General features: G+C 39.4%; 1 protein-coding gene across 2 annotated transcripts in view; it reads right to left on the bottom strand.

Annotated features, from left to right (window-relative positions):
- TMEM131 (transmembrane protein 131) overlaps nucleotides 1-18,886 on the bottom strand; it is a 180,110-nt gene that overhangs the window by 49,535 nt on the left and 111,689 nt on the right. For both annotated transcript variants that reach the window (XM_044925606.2, XM_025260667.3), the window contains exons 7-11: nucleotides 16,739-16,861; nucleotides 11,000-11,080; nucleotides 8,387-8,537; nucleotides 8,242-8,298; nucleotides 7,277-7,338 (exon numbers count right to left, since the gene is read on the bottom strand). In XM_044925606.2, the coding sequence (XP_044781541.2) occupies nucleotides 7,277-7,338; nucleotides 8,242-8,298; nucleotides 8,387-8,537; nucleotides 11,000-11,080; nucleotides 16,739-16,861 (474 nt within the window). The remainder of the gene's footprint in view (nucleotides 1-7,276; nucleotides 7,339-8,241; nucleotides 8,299-8,386; nucleotides 8,538-10,999; nucleotides 11,081-16,738; nucleotides 16,862-18,886) is intronic.

Consider the following 18,886-nt stretch of genomic DNA (forward strand, 5'->3'; position numbering starts at 1 on the left):
AAACTCAAAATGGATTAAAGATCTAAACGTAAGACCAGAAACTATAAAACTCCTAGAGGAGAACATAGGCAAAACACTCTCTGACATACATCACAGCAGGATCCTCTACGACCCACCTCCCAGAATATTGGAAATAAAAGCAAAAATAAACAAATGGGACCTAATTAACCTTAAAAGCTTCTGCACATCAAAGGAAACTATTAGCAAGGTGAAAAGACAGCCTTCAGAATGGGAGAAGATAATAGCAAATGAAGCAACTGACAAACAACTAATCTCAAAAATATACAAGTAACTCCTACAGTTCACCTCCAGAAAAATAAATGACCCAATCAAAAAATGGGCCAAAGAACTAAATAGACATTTCTCCAAAGAAGACATACAGATGGCTAACAAACACACGAAAAGATGCTCAACATCACTCATTATCAGAGAAATGCAAATCAAAACCACTATGACGTACCATTTCACACCAGTCAGAATGGCTGCGATCCAAAAGTCTACAAGTAATAAATGCTGGACAGGCTGTGGAGAAAAGGGAACCCTCTTACACTGTTGGTGGGAATGCAAACTAGTTCAGCCACTATGGAGAACAGTGTGGAGATTCCTTAAAAAACTGGAAATAGAACTGCCTTATGACCCAGCAATCCCACTGCTGGGCATACACACTGAGGAAACCAGAAGGGAAAGAGACACATGTACCCCAATGTTCATCGCAGCACTGTTTATAATAGCCAGGACATGGAAGCAACCTAGATGTCCATCAGCAGATGAATGGATAAGAAAGCTATGGTACATATACACAATGGAGTATTACTCAGCCACTGAAAAGAATACATTTGACTCAGTTCTAATGAGGTGGATGAAACTGGAGCCTATTATACAGGGTGAAGTAAGCCAGAAAGAAAAACACCAATACAGTATACTAACGCATATATATGGAATTTAGAAAGATGGTAACAATAACCCTGTGTACGAGACAGCAAAAGAGACACTGATGTATAGAACAGTCTTATGGACTCTGTGGGAGAGGGAGAGGGTGGGAAGATTTGGGAGAATGGCATTGAAACATGTAAAATATCATGTATGAAACGAGTTGCCAGTCCAGGTTCGATGCACGATACTGGATGCTTGGGGCTAGTGCACTGGGACGACCCAGAGGGATGGTATGGGGAGGGAGGAGGGAGGAGAGTTCAGGACGGGGAACACATGCATACCTGTGGCGGATTCATTTTGACATTTGGCAAAACTAATACAATTATGTAAAGTTTAAAAATAAAATAAAATTAAAAAAAAATGTTGAGGAAAACTATATTTTCAAAGTTGCACTATAGACGAGCTGTGTCAGGAAGGCTTGAACCTGGGCATCTTGCTTACTGATTGTGAGGAGCTTATATTAGGAATTGCTTACTTTAGTGTGTGTGTGTGTGTGTGTGGTCAGTCATGTCAGACTCTTTGTGACACCATGGACTGTAGCCCATCAGAGTCCTCTGTCCATGGGATTTTCCAGGCAAGAATACGGGAGTGGGTTGCCATTTCCTTCTCCAGGGGATCTTCCCAAACCGCATCTCCTGCATTGGCAGGTGGAATCTTTACCACTGCTCCACCTGGGAAGTAGTCTTATATCTTGAAAAGTGAAGAGACACTGAATTCCCTGAAGGGAGGGAGGCAGGGACCTTTCTCATATGCACCAGTCTGTAGGTCTGGCATACTACGGAAGAACCCTGGGAAGCTCTCTTAATATTCAGTTTCCATGGCAGACGGGTCCATACCCTGGCTGATCAGGCAAGAAGTCCAAGCTATCATCATCTCTCAAGTGGACCACTGCAACAGATTTTTAACCTTCTTCAGTTCATTCTCTAAAAAGCAGCTACAGTGACTTTAATAACACATAAATCAAATGATATCACACCCTTGCTTAAAATTCCGTAATTTTCCATTGCCCTTATAGTAAAACCAAAACCCCTCCCAGGAGCCCAGGAAACCCTGCTCGACCCTCCAGCCCGTCTTTTGCATCTGAGCCTGGTGAGTTTCAACATTTGCAGCTGCCCCTCAGGTCTTTGCACTTGCTCATCCCTGTGATGGAACACTTGTCCACCAGCTTTGCTTTCCTTATGGGGGCCTGCTTCTCACTCTCCAGTTATTACCTCAAATGTCAGCTCCTCAGAGACAGCACTACCTAAACCAACTCCTTCCTCGACTTACATGCCATTCGGTTTATTTCTCAGTTTACAATAATGTTGCATACCTGTTTGTCTGCCTCCCAACTAAAAAAAAATGAGCTCAGTAAGGGCAAGACCTTGGTTCTCTGAGTCTCTGCTGTATCCTGAGTACTCAGCACAGAAGCTGGCATACAGCTGATACTTACTGAATATTTACTGAATGAGTGGATGAGGGAATGAATGAATGAATGAGGAAATAAATCTACCATAACACAAGCAAGAGTATAGGCTTCAGATGTTAGAAGAAAACATACACAGGTAGGCACAGATGTAGATCTAGGACAGGTACATAAACCAACAGGCTTTTAATAGGAATACTGAATACAAAATCAAAATGATATAGTCATAAAAACTTGATTGATAAGTATACCTAATATACTTTCAAGTAACTTTTGCATTTAATATGCCAGCAAATTTGGAAAACTCAGCAGTGGCCACAGGACTGGAAAAGGTCAATTTTCATTCCAATCCCAAAGAAAGGCAATGCCAAAGAATGCTCAAACTACTACACAATTGCATTCATCTCACATGCTGGCAAAGTAATCCTCAAAATTCTCCAAGCCAGGCTTCAACAGTACATGAACCGTGAACTTCCAGATGTTCAAGCTGGTTTTAGAAAAGGCAGAGGAACCAGAGATCAAATTGCTAACATCTGCTGGATCATCAAAAAGAGAGTTCTAAAAAAACTTACCTGCTTTATTGACTATGCCAAAGCCTTTGACTGTGTGGATCACAATAAACTGTGGAAAATTCTGAAAGAGATGGGAATACCAGACCACCTGACCTGCCTCCTGAGAAATCTGTATGCAGGTCAAGAAGCAAAAATTAGAACTGGACATGGAACAACAGACTGGTTCCAAATACGAAAAGGAGTGTGTCAAGGCTGTATACTGTCACCCTGCTTATTTAACTTATATGCAGAGCATATCATGTGAAATGCCGGGCTGGATGAAGCACAAGCTGGAATCAAGATTGCCAGGAGAAATATCAATAACCTCAGATACACAGATGATACCGCCCTTACGGCAGAAAGCAAAGAAGAACTAAAGAGCCTCTTGATGAAAGTGAAAGAGAGGAGTTAAAAAGTAGGCTTAAAGCTCAACATTCAGAAAACTAAGATCATGGTATCTAGTCTCATCACTTGATGGCAAATAGACAGGTTAACAATGGAAACAGTGACAGACTTTATTTTTTTAGGCTCCAAAATCACTGCAGATGGTGACTGTGGCCAAGACATTAAAAGACGCTTGCTCCTTGGAAGAAAAGTTATGACCAACCTAGACAGCATAATAAAAAGCAGAGACATTACTTTGCCAGCAAAGGTCCATCTAGTCAAAGCTATGGTTTTTCCAGTGGTCATGGACAGATGTGAGAGTTGGACTATAAAGAAAGCTGAAAGCCAAAGAATTGATGCTTTTGAACTGTGCTGCTGGAGAAGACTCTTGAGAGTCCCTTGGACTGCAAGGAGATCCAACTAGTCAATCCTAAAGGAAATCTTGAATATTTACTGGAAGGACTGATGCTGAAGCGAAAACTCCCAATGCTTTGGCTGCCTGATGCAAAAACTGATTCACTGGAAAAGACCCAGATGCTGGGAAAGATTGAAGGCAGGAGGAGAAGGGGACGACAGAGAATGAGATGGTTGGATGGCCTCACCGACTCAAAGGATGGTGAGTTTGAGCAAGCTTCGGGAGTTTGTGATGGACAGGGAAGCCTGGCGTGCTGCAGTCCATGGGGTCGCAAAGAGCTGGACACGACTGAGTGAACTGAACTTTTGCATTTTATATAGCTGAATTTAGTTACTTTAAAAGGTCTGACTCATTTTCCCTATTTGGAAAAGAAGGACCTGTGTATCTTACAGGAGAGTTGCATCAAATAAGATAATCCATAAAGCCTAACTCATGGTAAGAGCAAAAATGTTCACTTACAATGTATTCTAAAACTCCTTAATAAAAGAGAAAAGTAGGAACGTGGGCCTATTTATACTTATGTTTAATTACTATAAATGAATTAAATAGTAAATTTTTTTCATTCACATTCTTAGAATTGCTGATTTCATTTTTCTAGAAAATGTTTATTTTTCAAGACATTTGGGTCCATTCATTGTATGTAAAAAGTTAGACCAGAATGTGTGGGCTAAGAAAAGGCACTTTCCCAATAAACGTCTGAAGTGAAATGAGATTCACTGAGTTGTGTCCCACTCTTTGTGACCCCATGGACTGTAGCCAGCCAGGCTCCTCTGTCCATGGAACTCTCCAGGCCAAGAATACTGACTCTGGATCTCCTGCATTGCAGGCAGATTCTTTTACCATTTGAGCCACCAGGGAAGCCCCCAAGCCTGTACATATGGAGACAGGACTTCAGGCCTGAAATCTGCCCAACAAGCATGAGAGCTCCTGCACTGTGCGAGACAATCCACAGGATCAAAGAAACCAGTAAGAGACAGACAGCAGGCAAGAACACACACATAATAACAACAATTATCTGATGTCTCAAACTGGGGCAACAGCAGGCCATCCACCCACAGCCAAGAGTCTGACCTGTACGCATGTGCACGACTGGCTTTAAAGGGGACTCCTAGAATGAAGCCAGATGGGGAGTTTCAGGAGGTCGTGCAGAGGCCAGGCCTCTAGCATGTGGGCAGGAAAGGGAGGTGTGCACACAGCATCACGTATGTGGTAACTGTGCTCCTTGCTGCCAGCTGGGCTCCAGAAGAAATTCTGGACCCGGAAGTTCAGAGAACAAAAGCAGGTTGTAGCCAAAGCAACCTGGATAGACTGAGCAGAAAGAGTCACATCCCATGACGGAGGAGACTCTGATACACTAAACTGGAAAAGTCTGAAGAAAAAGAATCACAACTCTGAGTATAAAGTGAGATTCTGAAATGTTATAATAGAGTGGTGATTCTTAGGCCTTTTCATTTTACTGGTAAAACCTGAAATGTGTGTCTGTGTCTGTAAGGAAGTCTAACTTTTTATTTTTGCAAATGTGAGGATGTTGGGGATGAGGGGAAAAAGGAGAAATTCCTACTCTCTTCTACCTTTATTCATAAAACAAAGGGTAGTTTAATGTTGAACCAAAAAATAATAGAGGAATTTAACATAACCAAAGGTTGGTCCTCTGAAAGGGTCAACAAAAGTGACAAACCTTTAGAGAGACTGACTGAAAAAATTTTTTTAAATAGAGAGGAGACTACAATTTCTAAAATCAAGAATGGAAGATGGGCCATTACTATCTACCTCACAGAAAATAAGAGCATTATAAGTAAACACTGAACAATGGTATGCCAACAAATTAGGTAACTTAGATGAAATGAAAAAATTCCTAGAAAGACAGAAGCTACTGAAACTGGCTCCAGAAGAAATAGAAAATCTGAATAGGCCTATAGCAAGTAAAGAGATTGAATTAATAATTTTAAAACATCCCATGAACAAAAGTTTAGGTCCAGATGACTTCACTGGTGAATTCTATCAAACATTTAAAGAAGAATTAACACCAATCCTTCGCAAACTCTCCCCAAAAACAGAAGAGGAAAGAATACTTTCCCACTCATTCTATTAAAAAAACAAAACAAAACAAAACTCCAAACAATTCTCCCCAACTATGTATTACTTTTATTTATAAAACAACAAATATTTTAACATCAAAGAAGTAAGTATATTATCTCAGAATGGTTCTTATCCAGAAAGGGTGTTTATAACTTTATGTTAATTATGTTGACATATACACACACTCATATTTTTATAAATATTTACATTGCTCATTTTTCTATAGACTCGTGAAAACTTCAATACAGATTAAATAATCCCTAACCCCTTAATATAGCAACAATAGTCAGCATTTTGTTTGTTTGTTTTTTAAAGAAAAATACATTTGTTTGTTTTTTTAAAAAAAAAAACACATGTCATCTATGGAAGGGTCCCGGCCCTTGAAGACCTCCCTGAGGAGCAGGGGCCTGAACCCCAGTACACTTAGCAGGTCTAACACTGGAGTGGTAGGAACTGCAGGCTGGGGTAGTTTCAGCTCCACTGTATCCTAGGGGAAGCTCTTTACAGACTCCATTCCCCTAACTCACTCCCAATTCTCCTACCAAGCAAGAAATACTAGGTCATATGTCTGACAGGACACTGCTTAATCTACAACTCTCCCAGTAAGCAAGGTCACTGTGCATTAAAATGTGGCTGCCTGGGGTGACCATCTCTCCCATTACTTGGGGATTGTGTACCCTCTTCTTCTTGGTCTCTACTCCATCAGTTGGTGGTAAATTCTGGGTTTGGGTAGAAATGGACAATGGTCTCTAAGTCTCAAAGCCCAGCTGATCTATCTCACTTTTATCAGAGTTCTCTGAATATAGGTTTTCTGACACCAGCACAGGTTATAATAAAAATACACTGCTTTCCTCTTCCATTATTCTCTGTGTAACTTGGGAACCTCACCTCCATGACCAGGAGGTGAGGTCATGGGCTAAAGCAAAATCTGGATACTCTAGCTCCCTCAAACCATCGCATGACATGCCAATTCCACTACAAGGCATCAAAGTCACTTGTTCTATGCGTATGCGTGAGATGGTGAGAGGACCCTGGTTCCAGCGTGCTACGGAGGATAACTATGGCCGATGCTAGTCAGAAGGGGCCCCTGTGTCACAGGTTAACAGCACTCGACCACTACCTATCACATCTCTCTGCTTCCTGATTTCTCCTTCCAACTCATCTGAATCTTATATCTCTTTTTTACTTAACCATACCTTAAGTCTAACAACCTATTTTTCTTTATACACAGCACACAGATCCTAGGATTCATCAGAATCCACAGGCCTAAATAGGAACCTCATGAACTCTAGTTCAGAGTCCTTGGAGAAGACTGTTCACATGCCCTTCTCATCCTTAAAATCTGATCAGACAGGCAGAACAGGTTTCCTATACTCTATTTTGAACCAAAGTGTCACCAGGTCACCACAAAACAGATGTCCTTTAGAGCAGGAGTTTATTTTATAACTTTGATATAAGTTTAAAAACAAAGAATATATAAATTAGGAAAAAATATAAGCGAAAACTTACTGTTATTGGTACATCTTTTGTTCCTGAATTTAATAAATGAAGATTTAAAACTTTTGGTAGATCTGTTAAAATTAAGGAAAAGAAACATTTCTTAAAGTGGTATGTTTTCTATAACAAGTTAGAATCTTTCTCTTATATCAGTTTAAATATATTTTAGAATATGAAGTAGAATGACAATCACATTTTTAAAAAGAATGTGACAATAACATTTCTAGACAGGAACTGCCTCACTTTTAAGGACAGTGAGTACTGTAAGAACTAAACAATCAGATCGAAAAACAAACTTTTTCAGTGAAATTGACATTATCACCAATCTTTCAGTTTTCCAGCAAAGCACAATGAAGCAATTCAATAAAGCACAATATGAAATTATTATACTAAAACCAAATCTAACCTTCAAGAATGGGTCTTCAATCCTAAACAACCAAATTTCAATTACATTTGGCCCCACAGGAGGAAGCCTGTATTACATGCCTTCTTTTTTTATTTTAATAAATCCTCTTTGGTTATTTTCAATTTTAGAATTTGAATTCGTTCTCTGACCTCAGGGACTGATTTCTAACATTACATTATTATAATGCAACTGAATTAATCCATATCTAAACAAAAATTCAGAAGTAAATCTATTTCCTTTATTTTACAATTAAAAGATTTAGTATAACTAAATAGGTGAGAAACTGGATTAAGAAACTACTTTCTGCCTCAATCTTCCATTAAGAAGACTTGACTTAAGTTATCCATGACACTGCTTTCCCATCTGGTAAGCAATGGCATCCCTTAGAAGAATGGGGTGTAAACCCCTAAGGGCTCTGACTTCCCAGAAGCAGACTTGTACAAGATCATGTAATACACTGAGAAATAACTTTCAAAGCTGAACTAATTACAGAGGAGTTAAAGGAGAGCCATTTAGCGATGAATACAGGGATTTTTAAAAAAGACTTATGACACTATCTCTTTTTTTTTACCTTGTGTTCGCAGTGTGCCAAAATCTAACATTTCAGTTGAGGAATAAATTCCAGGAGCTTGGAAAAAAGAAGAGTACACAATTATATTTCATCTTGCCAGAGTAAGATGTGAAGACAAACTACGCTCCTTTAGTCATCCACTCACCTGTTGTAACTTCCACTTCAACCGGAAGGATGATAAACTCTGTGCTGTCTGAAGCATTTGTCTTTATTCTTATGAAAGCTGTGTGATTATCTGCTTCTCTAGATGAAAAACTGGCTCTCATCACTCCCTTGGTTTCATAAGGAGGAATTTCCTGACAAGTTAACAGACCAGAATGTAGCAAAACCACTACAGTTTATTGAATAAGATGACATCACCTAAAAGATGTATTATTATTTTATATAGAAAAAAATACTGCCAATTAAACAAACACATTCATTTCACTGATTATACTGCATAGTCCAATTTTGGAGGATGTTAAATGATAAAAATGTGTGTATCTTAAAATTGATGAAGTTTGGTATATAAATTTGAGCAAAACAAAAAAGAGATAAAATTATATGAAAACAAACTGTCAGCTGCAAAGCCATCATTAAAAGGTAGAGTCCAATTTTTCTGCTGTATTGGTGTGTTTGTTTAGAGGATTTCAGTACAAATCCTCTAAACAATAAACACATCACCATCAAAGAGAAACTGCTTTTCCAGAAGTTCACAGGATTCTCTTTAAATGATAACTAAGGGAACACCGACTTGGCTCTCCTTTCGTTTAAAACCTAACAGAACAAGGTTCCCAAGCAAATCCACAGTTCAACAAATGTGTTCAGTAAGGCTCTTAGCGTGTAAAGTAGCATAACTTTTTAGGTTCGTAAAAACATACATATACACTAGAGGGAAGAGAATACAACATATACACTAGAAGGAAGAGGCACTGGAAAAAAAACTTTTTTTTGAGGTATAAATCTTTTCCTGCTTTTATAATAAACTGGCTTCAATGGGCAGAGTTCCAGAGTTTCTCTGCACATACCTTTTGGCCTATTTTAGGAAATCCCTGTGGTTCAGAATGTACTGGTCTTCATTTACCTCCATTCTCTTAACTTTCTAGGCTCAAAGTAGAAAAGAGGTGACTGGAACCCTCTCGGGGCCATGAGAGACGGATCGCCCACACCCCCATCTCCAGGAGCTGACTGGTCTCTGGGGTTTGCTCACTGAAACAGGCTGGGAGTGAGGTCAAGGCCAGCTGCCTTCTCTAGGCCAATCCCACTCTAGATTTGTAGGAATAAGAATCACTATTTTTTCTTGTAGCTGCTAAGAATATTAAAGCAATTTTCCATGTCTGCTACATTACAGTTCTTAACTAGAAATCTGAATTCTCTAATGTTTATTAGAATCCATTTCAGCGTGTGTGCCAAGTTGCTTCAGTTGTGTCCAACTCTTTGCGACTCTATGAACCGTAGCCGCCCTGCTCCTCTGTCCATGGGATTCTCCAGGCAAAAATACTGGAGTGAGTTGCCATGCCCTCCTCCAGGGGATTTTCCCCCCAGGGATTCAACCTGCATTTCTTATGTCCCCTGCATTAGCAGGCGGGTTCTTTACCACTAGCGCCACCTGGGAAGCCCATCAACAGTAAATTCTTAGTTCTTCTATTTAGAATTATAACACGAATTTAATACCTTATAATCAATTATATAAAGCATTGCTTTATACACAATTTCTTCCAAAGTCTTTTCAAACAAAATCATAATTTCAAGGCAAAACACTTTTGTGAAAGGATATAAAAAGGCTGTCCATTACATACCTTTCTACCAGCTAGAGTGTTTCTATGTCTTAGGAGTTAACTTAGTCACTGACAATTTGGTTTCTAAATGTTCAAGTTAACATCCTAAAAAATGTCCCCTGCACATCCCTTCCTTCCCTGGTTGAGACTGGTCAGATGACAGAATCAAGAGGTGGTGTGTTTTTAAATTAACAGGGCAATTAACAAAGAAACTTTGATCTTCAGAACTTATTCATGTGGTGAAGTCTACGTGTCTTCAATTATGGATAAGCAGTGATTTTAGCGACAAGCGCTGAATATTCTATGCCTTTCCCTTCTCTGATTAAAGCTGAGTAGACAACATTAAAGAATAAAAACAATCCTCCTATGGCAGGAACCTCTGCAAATTAGGTAATGGCTACCTATTCATTAATCTGGTAAATATTTACTAATATTCTCCAAGAGAAAGTGGTTCTCTCATCACTTACACAAACTACTGATACATCTTCAACACCATTAAATGTGGATGTATTGAGAGATCACCTAAGAACTTAATTTCTAAATCATCACAAGGGCTTATGTTCCCTCTGCAAAAGCCATCTCCCGCCATCAACAATAAGTTTGAATGTTCAATTATGTACCTTTAAAAATACCATGAATCCCTTCCACAGTTTTTTTTTTTTTCAGCTTTAGTGTAAAGCATATTATAGATGATTAGATTCATAGACAGCTTTACCAATATTATTCTGTAGAAGAATAGTTAAAATCTCTTCCTTTCCACACAGGGGGTTAAAGATTCCACCAATTTTGTTCACTGCTCTTTCCAAAAATGATTAATACCACTCTACTACTCTCAGTCTCTCCAGTTTTCAAATATATTTGATACACATTTAATGCTAAGACAGCAATTATGGAGACATCACCCGTATTTCTTTGGGTGATGAGCAGTTACGTGTTTTCTGGTGCATGTAAGGAAATAACTGGTTTCAAGCGATCTCACGCGAGAACACGTCTGCACTCACCCACAGCTTCCTGGTGCCTCCCTGCTGCCCTGTGGGAAGTTCAAGGTGAAGGTCTCCTCCACTAGAGTACATTTCTACAACCTGAGACAGAAGAGTACATGATGGTTAAGTTAAAATCATATTCTCGATGCAAGTGATTTGCTGTTATGTAGAAATGTTTGATGGCTTAATTGCGTCTATCAGAAAAAATTTAAAAGATGCTTATAGATACAAAGGATAAGTATTGGTAGGATAAGTATGGTGTCACAGCACCAAAGGCAGTGCCCGTATGTATAAGCAATGGTGCAATATTTAATTAAAACAGGTAACTTCGAAATATCAAACTCAAAAATAGTGTAGCTGTTTCAGAGACTGGATTTTAGAAAATCCATCTGGAGGACATATATTTTTGTATTTTCTCAAGGAAACAGTTTCTGGAAAGGATCAAATTTTAGAAACACACATTCTGTATTGCTTATAGTAATACAAGTTCTTCTTTATTCACACATCGACAGCAAGGCCCAGGAGCAGACCTACTAACCACTGTAACTGTGACGCGTGCTCAGCCGTTCAGTCGCGTCTCTGTGCGACCCCATGGACTGCAGCCGACCTGCCAGGCTCCTCTGTCCATGGCATTTTCCAGGCAAGAATACTGGAGTGGGTTGTCATTTCCTACTCCAGGGTATACTCCCGACCCAGGGACTGAACCTGTGTCTCCTGCATTGGCAGGCAGATTGTTTACCACCAAGCCACCTGGGAAACCCTAACTGTGACATAGTGAAGAGCATATCGTATTGATAGGCAACAGTGTCAACGCAGGATGAAAATGTCTGATGTCTTCTGCAAGCAAAATCACAGGTACTATTAATATCTCTGTGGCTTGTACCTACACCCATGGGTTTTTTTTTTAGCTAATAATTTCTTTAAATTTTTTTTCTTTTTACAGTGTTGCACTGATTTCTGCCATACAATAATGCAAATCAGCCATAACTACACATATTTTTAAAAAACAGCTGTACTGAGGTATGATTCATGTACAGTAAAACTCTACATTTTGAAAGTGTACAACGAGATAGATTCTGACATGTACATGAAGATGGAATGAAGCTACCATCACAATTATGATATTAAATAAACCCTTTACCTCCCAAAGTTTCCTCACACCCTCTGCAATCCACCTGCCACTCTCAGCCCTTTCCCATCCCCAGGCACCGCTGAGCTGCTCTTGGCCACTCAAAATTAGTCTGTGTTCTAGCATTTTATATAAATGGGAGCATACAGTGTATACTCTTATGTCTGGTTGCTTTTATTCAGTGTAATTATCTTGAGATCTATTATGTTGTTTTTTTACTAACAGTTCATTTCTTTTTTGATTTTATGGATATGCCACAATTCTAGATCCATTCACTTGCTGATGAACATCTGGGTTGTTTCCAGTTTTTTGGTCATTACAGATAAAGCTGTTATGCACACCACGTTTTTGTGTGGACATCTGCTTTTCTTTCTCTTGGGTAAACAGCAAGGAACAGAAGGGTCGTATGCCTCTTGGCTCATATAAAGAAAAGGAGTCTTTTGTTTAAAGTAAGGTTATCCTACCTCTTAAAAATAAAGAATATATTTAATTAAATGCAAATCTGGGGTGAAGAATGAGAATGGGTGGAAAACCTTTCCTTGTCTTTATCACAAACCAGGAGTACATAAAAAAGGACAAAGCAGGACAGACAGCAATACTTTAGTATATGCTTAAAGGCTTTTGTTTTTGGTGTGTGTGGTTGTTACCGTAATGATTTACCCAAGACTAAGGAGCTATGATCTTGTCTGTGTCTTATTACTTGCCTTCCAATGTATTACTGTTCCCCTTCAGTACTGACTGCTAACAGCACCTTAACTGATGGGGTGACTTATAGGACTTTTTCTGTAAAACCAGAAAACACCGTGTGTTATTTCATTTAGAAATCTTCCAAGGTATTAAGGAAACAAGCCTAACAATGTTTGAAAACAAGATTAAAAGGTTGAGTCCTGACAAGAGGGAAGGGAATATGGAAATGCGGACAGGTAAAGGCTAAATTATAAAATCAAAGGGAAGATAACATTGAAACTAGAATAACAGACTCCTGATTTTCAGTCCCCTGCTAGTTGTTTCTAATTTAATAAAGTTTAGGGGGGAAAGGACGCCAATGATATATACAAATGATAATTTATGTTAAAAACAAAATCCCATGAGGAACGTTAATTTCAGAGTGCCCCCCTACGTGTACACAAGCACAGAGAAAGGCCTGAGGAGACACACTGAGGTTACACGAAGGTTATCGGTGAGGAAGGGTTCTGGCCAGGAGCTGTGATAACAGCAGTCATTTAAATCACTTGCTATAAAATAAAACTGAAGGTTCAGGCCCTCAGCCACCCTAGCCACAAGTTCACATGCTCAGCAGCCCCAGTGGCTGGTGGTCCCTGTACTGGACAGAGCAGATACAGAACGCTCCCACTGCACCAGAAAGTTCTTCTGGACGGTACTGGACTGGAAGGCAGCAAGTTCAAGGAGGCTTCAGCCTTACACGTTTGAACTGTTAATAGTTTTCAGTGAGAACACACTTGTGTGTTAGTGTTGTATAAAGAACAAATGAGGTGTAATTTCTTGCTTTACAATACGTTCTTAAATTTGAGGACAAGTTCATGACACACAGGACGATCAGGTTAAGAGTGTCTTCCACACAACCTTCCAGTTTAAAAAGCAATTAAGTCACGGGCATGTGACAGGACAGTGACTATAGTTAATACCAACGCTGTAACTGCACATTTCAAAGTTACTAAAAGAGCAGATCTTAAAATTTCTTATCATAAGAAAAAAGTTTTTGTAATTATGTGTGGTGATGCTGCTAACGAGACTTACTGTGGTGATCATTCTGTGATATATACAGATACTGAATCACTATGCTGTCTGTACACCTGAAATTAACACAGTGTTATATGGCAATTACACCTCAAGTAAACACTGTCCATCAGGAAGGGACTTGGATTTTTTCTCTGAAAAACAACAAAAAAAACTGCCTTCCAGAGATAATCTATTGGTTCTTTTTTTTTTTTTTTTTTTGACAGGACCCTGTGGCATGTGGGATCTTAGTTCCCAGACCAGGGATCGAACCAGTGCCCCTGCACTGGAAGCTGAGTCTCAACCACTGAACTGCCAGGGAGATCCCAATCTACTGGTTCTGAGAGAGCAACCCTGGCTTTCCATTTGCTCTCCTGTGAGCTGATGAAAAGTGCACTGTGATATTACTGAACTGAAGTATTACGTGACTGGAAAAGGACTAGACGAGCCAAAGAAAAAAACTCAATATTGAATTCAGAGACAGCTGTTCTCGACGGTAGTCTGAGGACTCAAAAGGCTGAGGAGCAAAGACACAGACTGTAAAGCTACTTAAGTATTTTAACTAGGCTGGCCAACATCTGCTGAGTCTGTAACCTCCATCTTTCCCAGCAGAAAGCAAGACCCTCAGTCCACGGTGGGGCAACCACGGAGGTGGTGCGTCCCTGGGGCTCTGAGACACTGCTGCTGCTGCTGCACACGGCAGCTCACACAGCAGGGCCTGAGAGAACGAGAGGACAGTTCTTATTTCTTGGACTCAAAAACAGTCAAGAAAAGAAAGCAGCAAGAATTTACGAGGTTTCTGTATAGTTTTGTGGTACAAGTTAGCTGAAACAGGGAAAGTACACCATTCCCCAAAGCAGCAAAAGGATATAAACGAAGACTGATGATGGAGAGGAACTCTTTCTCACTTGTAAAAGCAGGAGACAAGGCACTTCCCTCTTTCACGACGAAGATCCTCAGCTACATATAACCAGAATTTGGAGGCAGTGTTTTTATCAATGGCTATCCTCACCCAATGGCAGCTGAGTTTGCAGGGAACCCTTGCTTGCTACCTCAGCATACAACTCCCAGGCATTTCACAAACCCAGATCTGAATATCTCATTGTATTCTTCCTTGTTTTCCTCTTCACCGTTTATGAGCCTTTCTACCAGGGAGTGCTAGGATGACAAAACCCACTTTCGTCGTCAAAGCTCAGCGGCTCACACAACACACAGTGTTTATCCTCCACCTGCTATTTTCAAGCTACTGCTCAGTTCTTCAGTGTTGGTCCTGAAGAACTCCATGGGCCCTGGGAGTAAACATTATTCTGGAAAGTATCCACATAGCCTTCCACACAGACAACACAGCTAGAAGCTACAATGGCAACAAGTGTCCATGGCTGGAAGTCACTGGGGAGCCGGGGTGGGGATCTGAGGAAATACCTGCAGGAGCGACACCAGCCATGAGACAAGGGTGGGTGAGGAGGGATTTCAAAGGCAGAAATATGATTACTAAAAGACTGGGTAAGATCAGGAGTTGGATTTTTCAAAGTAAAAAATAAGTTGGCTTTTAATCAGTGGTTTTATATTATCCTTTCCTTGGATTTTAACTTCCAGGCTGCCATCACCCAAAATTTAGTATTACTAGAAATAAATACAAATAGTGGGTTTAAAATTTTAAACTGGGCCAGAAGGAGCTCAAGCAAGAAAAGTAGGGGCCTCATATAGATGAAGCCATGTCACTCAGTTGTGTCCGACTCTGCGATCCCATGGACTGTAGCCTACCAGGCATCTCTGTCCATGGGATTTTCCAGGCAATAGTACTGGAGTGGATTGCCATTTCCTTCTCCAGGGGATCTTCCCAACCCAGGGATCGAACCCGGGTCTCCTGCATTGTAGACAGACGCTTTACCATCTGAGCCACCAGGGAAATCCCTCATTGATTATTACTTGCCACATATTATTCCGGTAAAGCAGAGACTCATTTCACTTAGCTTAAATTTAGACTTTTCAAATTTCTTTGAACTGAGACTATCACGACTAAAAAGTGAGTTGCATGACATTCATTTATTTAAATATTTTAATTGAAAACCTACCATGCCCTCTTCTAGTTGCTGAGTTATTAACTGTTCTTTGAAACTAATTATTGTTTCGAGCTTAATATTGTTTTGAATTGTTTGCTTTAATCACTGAAAAAATTCAATACAATATTGCTGAAATCAGAGTACTTTTCGAAAACTTTTTGGTTATATGTTAACATTTTAGAGAGAACTATTATTTTCTCAGTTGTCAACTGAACAAATCAAATACTAAACATAATCATCTGCCATCACAACACAAATTAAACATATGGTAAGAAAGCTGTCCGGACTTGTTCAAGTTGGTTTAAGCTAGTTGAGACTTGAAACTATTATTTTGCTGTAGTTCTTCAATTGTCTCTTTAATGAAAAAAGTCTTAATTCGGAGCACTAGTTGATAAATAACACAACCCAAACTAAATACTGTTATTTAAAATGACAGATTAACAATATTAAGTAAATTCTGTGAAGCAAAACTAAGATAGTGAAAGTAACTGAAAGGCCAATAAAGCATTTACAAATGTATCAACAGTTTAATAGAGAAGATATAGATGAAAACTCTTCTTAAATTAAATGCAGAGCCACTTAAAACTAACACCAGAGAAACCAGTCGTTTTAAAAATGGTTCCAAAAATTCAATAACCAGACTGATATAACCTCAGGTTCAGACTACAAGCAGCATTAAAAGAATACCTTGCTTCAGTACTACATACTGGCATATATTTTAAAAACCTGTTTTAGGTAATCTAAAAACTGTAAAAGACTGAGATTTCACACCAAGCATTAATTTCCACTGAAGTGAAACACGTTAAAAAATCACTGCCATAAACTCACCTGTAAAGGCTCGCTGTGAGGATTGTGTATGTTTATTATAGGTGAGAAACTGCTATTCACAGGGACTCTGGCCCCAAGGAATGGCCTCAATCGGTATGGGTTTGGAACTCCAACACCAAATACCTGTTTCCAAGTAGAAAAAAAAAAGCAATCTGAGTAGCTTTTATAGTTTTAGATAACATTTTTATAGTTACAACTGATTGATTTAGGGAAAACTGGTGAGTTTACTTATGGCAAAATCTTAATTCTTTTAAAAAGGAACACACATGTAGTTTCTGTACTTGACTATCAGTTGATCTGAGATACACATATATCTTAAGAATATATATATTCATATTTATATACATTAAATAACATACATATACATTTGGAATGATTTCTATAATATATTAGAAATTAAAATGCTAGCAGTCCTTCATGAAGTCTTGGGAAAGACAAAAGAAGAAAAACAGAGAATCCTAAGATTTCCCTGTTTCAATCACCTGAAGATGGCTCTAGGGCCCAGACAATCTCTTAACGACCAAGCCCAGTCCCAGGTCATTCCTACATGGGAATGTGGGCTGACCAACAGGGTGAGCCAGTCACTCAAATGACAAACATTTATTAAGTGCCTATGATGTGCTGGGCACAAGCATACATGTACAGTTGTGAATAATTCAACAGTGAACAAGATGCATAATGTGCCTGTCCTTATGGAACTTAAATTCTAGTATGAGAGACAGATAACAATAAAAAGGTTTTTTAAAAATGGATAATGTGATATAGAGCAGATAGTTGGAGTGAGGATGGGAAAATTCTTTCAGAGAGGGTGGCCAGGGGAGGTGACGTGAGCTGATGTCATCTGAACGACGAGAAGCAGCAACGGTGACTCTTCAGCAAGGGGAAGTATATAGGCAAAGGGCTGGAGGCAGGAAAAGGCCTGGCTTGTTGGAAGACAAAGAAAAAGATGAGAGCCATGGTCAGCAGTGGTGCTGGAGAGGAGAGAGACATTTAAGAGCAAGATGTGGTGCAAGACTAGGGGTGGGGAGGTGAAGATGGATGGCAGTGAGGCGCACCTTGAGAACAACCCGACCACAACCTCAGGTCGCCCATGGTCAGCTGGGGGCGCCTCTGGAGGGCACAGGTCTTTCCAGTTTCATGGAGGTCTTTTCATTTGCTCAACAAGTATATGCCAAGTGCTCTGTATAGCACGTCAAAGTCACTCATCCATACTGGCTTCCAAAGTTTACTGAATGCCTACCAAATGACTATTAAAGACTTACTCACCATAAATAAGCATAAGATATGATGTCTGACTAATACGAATGTTTACTCTGACAATGATTTCCAAACTGCACAAATAATTTACAAAATACATGAAGCATTCTGGGTAACTGAGAAGAAACATTCAAAAACAAGCATAAAAACTGTAAAGTAAGATACTAGCTAAGGAAGGATTTGAGTTCCATGGGCAGTACAGCTCAGTGGTTAATAGGATGGTCTTTGTAACTATAAAGACATGGATTTGAATCCCTGCTCAACAACTTACTGGTAGCATAAGCAAAACTGTTTACCCTTTCTAAACTTCACCTTCCTCATCTAAAAAAATGAGAAGGACAGTATCTGTAACACAGGCAGAAGTGCACGTAAAGTGTGTAGAACAGTGCCAAATAAATTATTTCTTTGTAATCTTGCTATATAAAAAATTCTGATTCAAAAAACACTAACTTTCTTTAATAATCCAAACAATGAAAAAAAAAAAAAATCCAAACAATGATTGTACATCCAAAGTGTTAGTTGCTCAGTCATCTCCAACTCTTTGAGACTCCATGGACTGTAGCCTGACAGGCTCCTCTGCCCATGGGATTTCCCAGGCAAGAATACTGGAGTGGGTTGCCACTCCTTTCTCCAGGGTATCTTCCTGACCCAGGGATTGAACCTGGGTCTCCTGCACTGCAGGCAGTTTCTTTACCACTTGAGCCACCAGGGAAGATGAAAAATTTAAACAATATAATTACCAAAGAAAAACAGGCACACATCTTTTAACCCTGAAACTGTTACCACTTCATAAGTGTGCAAAAAGTAAAAATTAAAAAAAATCTAGAGGCACTGTGAAAATATTTTTAACTGTTCTTCTGCCAACCAATCTTATATTAACACTTTAGCTGT

The sequence above is a fragment of the Bubalus bubalis genome, chromosome 12 (genome assembly GCF_019923935.1).
Source record: "Bubalus bubalis isolate 160015118507 breed Murrah chromosome 12, NDDB_SH_1, whole genome shotgun sequence".
Classification (NCBI taxonomy): domain Eukaryota; kingdom Metazoa; phylum Chordata; class Mammalia; order Artiodactyla; family Bovidae; genus Bubalus; species Bubalus bubalis.